A 2,245-nucleotide genomic window follows, 5' to 3' on the forward strand; every position below is an offset into this window, starting at 1 on the left:
ACCCCCAAACCAGGGACCCCTCACAAAACAGGGAGTTGGGAAGGGACAGTTTGGCATGGCTCGGCATCCCTCCCCAAGGGCTGCAAAGAGGAAGAGGAGAAAATTGAAGCCATGCGTTCAATGCAGTCAAAAAGCAAACGGAATCAGCCATTCTCCGAGGGATGGGGAAGGTGGGGCGGGCACCGAGAGCTGGGGTGGCGTGGATGCTCCTGCTTCCTGGAGAGCGGGAGGGCACACGGTGCTGGCACAGACGGGAGCGGCCGGGAGCAGCCATGGCTGTCAGCGCCGGGGCCGTGGGGGAAAGCGGCCGGGTGTGACAATGAAAACCCGATGAGATGCATTTCACGGGCAAGTAACCGCAGCGGGCGGCCATGCGTCCTGCGGGCACGAGGCGAGAGCCGGACAGACAGACGGATGGAGAATGGGTGTGTGCCAGGGGATGGGGGGAGCAGGGGCTCTGCCTTCCAGCAGCTTCAAGGCAAAATACCTGATTCCTGCATGTAAACAGCTGGTTTCGGTTTGTTTTTTTGTTTTTTGTTTTTTTTTTTTTTTCCTGGGTTGTTTTTTTGATATGACCTGATTGTGGGTGAAAATAAAAATGAGTGTTACCTGCAGAGCGTGGGACTCAGTAGGTAAAGACCAAGTCTGAGATGCTGGACATGAGCCAGTCCCCTGCTATCATCTCCGTCACCTCGGGCGTGCAATAGTCCGGGAACTCGAAGTGCGAGGAGCCTCCCCGCGGGTAGAGGTCGTGGTCCTTGTCGAAGACGGACCAGTCCAGGGCACCACAGGTGGCACTGGCAGGCGCCCGCCCGGGCATGATCCCCAGCAGCTCCTCCTCCAGCTCCTCGTCAGAAGAGCTGAAGGAAGAGGGAGGGGACCCAGCCGACATGGGAGAGGGGGACCCGCTCTCTGGGGACCGCCCTGGCTCCGGGCAGGGTGTGGTAGGGCTCAGGGGTGCAGGGGGCTCCTGGGGGCTCTGCTCCCCGTCGGGTGCCGGGTGCCAGGCAGCCGTGCCAGGCACCACAGGGCTGTCCTCAGCGGGCACCTCTGCTGCGGGCTCCTGCGGGGTGTCGGGGCCGGCGGGCAGCTTGGCGGGCTGCCTGCGGCTGCCAGAGACACGGCCCAACACCGAGGGCTTGATCTTCACTGGGAGCCGCGGGCGGGCTGCTCCGGTGCCCACCTTGCCCTTTTTCCGAGGCCGGTACTTGTAGTCGGGGTAGTCAGCCATGTGCTTGAGGCGCAGGCGCTCGGCCTCCCTGACAAAGGGGATCTTCTCGGAGTCGTGGAGGAGCTGCCAGCGCCGGCCCAGGCGCTTGGAGATCTCGGCGTTGTGCATGTCGGGCCACTGGTCCATGATCTTGCGGCGCTCGTGCTGGGACCACACCATGAAGGCGTTCATGGGCCGCTTGATGTGCCCGCTCGGCGTCTTGCACCAGGCGGGCTCGGTGTCACGGGCGGGCAGCGGGGCGCAGGGCTCCCGCCGAGCCTCCGCGCCCCGGCCCCGCGGGCCGCGCTGCACCATCCCGGAGCCGGGTATCCCGCCGCCCCCTCCGCCTCTTCCTCCTCCCCTCCCGCCGTCGCCTCCCTGCCCGCCGCCGCCGCCTCCCCGCCCGCCGCTACGCGCCGCGCCGCGCCGCCCCCATTGTGCGGAGCGGGCGGCGGCGGGGCGGGGCGCAGGCGGCCGCGACGAGGCCCGGGGGCGCACGGCGGGGCCGGCTCCGCCGGGGCGGCGGCCGCGGAGATGCTCCGGAAGGGCCCCGGGATGGCCCGGTGGTCTCCGGCTCGGAGATGCTCTGCAGCGGTTCTGTCCCGGAATGTTCTCCGCCGGTCCGAGGATGCTCCGGAATGCTCTGTAGCACCTCGAGGATGCTCGGTACCGGTCTGAGGATGCTCTGTAGCACCTCGAAGATGCTCGGTACCGGTCTGAGGATGCTTCGGGATGCCCTGTACCGTCTCGGGGATGCTCCACACCAACCCGGGGATGTTCGCCGCCGGCTCGAGGATGTTCCGAGATGCTCTGTAGCGGCTCGGGGGATGCTGCACGCCGTGAGGGCTCCGCCCCGGGGTTGCTCCTCTCCCCGCCGCCCCGGTGATGCCTCCCCGGTTAAGTCGGCAGATGCTTCGGTCGGGAATGGTGTAGGGTGGTTGCGGCAGGTCCAAGTGCGGGTCGGGGGTGCGCGGGGGCGGTGCGGGCAGCCCGGGAGCCGCACGCCCCCCGGTGCCGCTCTTATAGACACGGGCG

At 67.2% G+C, this 2,245-nt stretch overlaps 1 protein-coding gene across 1 annotated transcript; it reads right to left on the bottom strand.

Moving 5' to 3' along the window:
- SOX12 (SRY-box transcription factor 12) lies at positions 1-1,525 on the bottom strand. Its single transcript, XM_059480850.1, has one exon. It carries the CDS (start codon positions 1,523-1,525, stop codon positions 626-628), a length of 900 nt encoding a protein of 299 aa, XP_059336833.1. The 3' UTR covers positions 1-625.
- Between the last annotated feature and the right edge of the window lie 720 nt (positions 1,526-2,245).

Source organism: Ammospiza nelsoni, chromosome 12 (genome assembly GCF_027579445.1).
Source record: "Ammospiza nelsoni isolate bAmmNel1 chromosome 12, bAmmNel1.pri, whole genome shotgun sequence".
NCBI lineage: Eukaryota > Metazoa > Chordata > Aves > Passeriformes > Passerellidae > Ammospiza > Ammospiza nelsoni.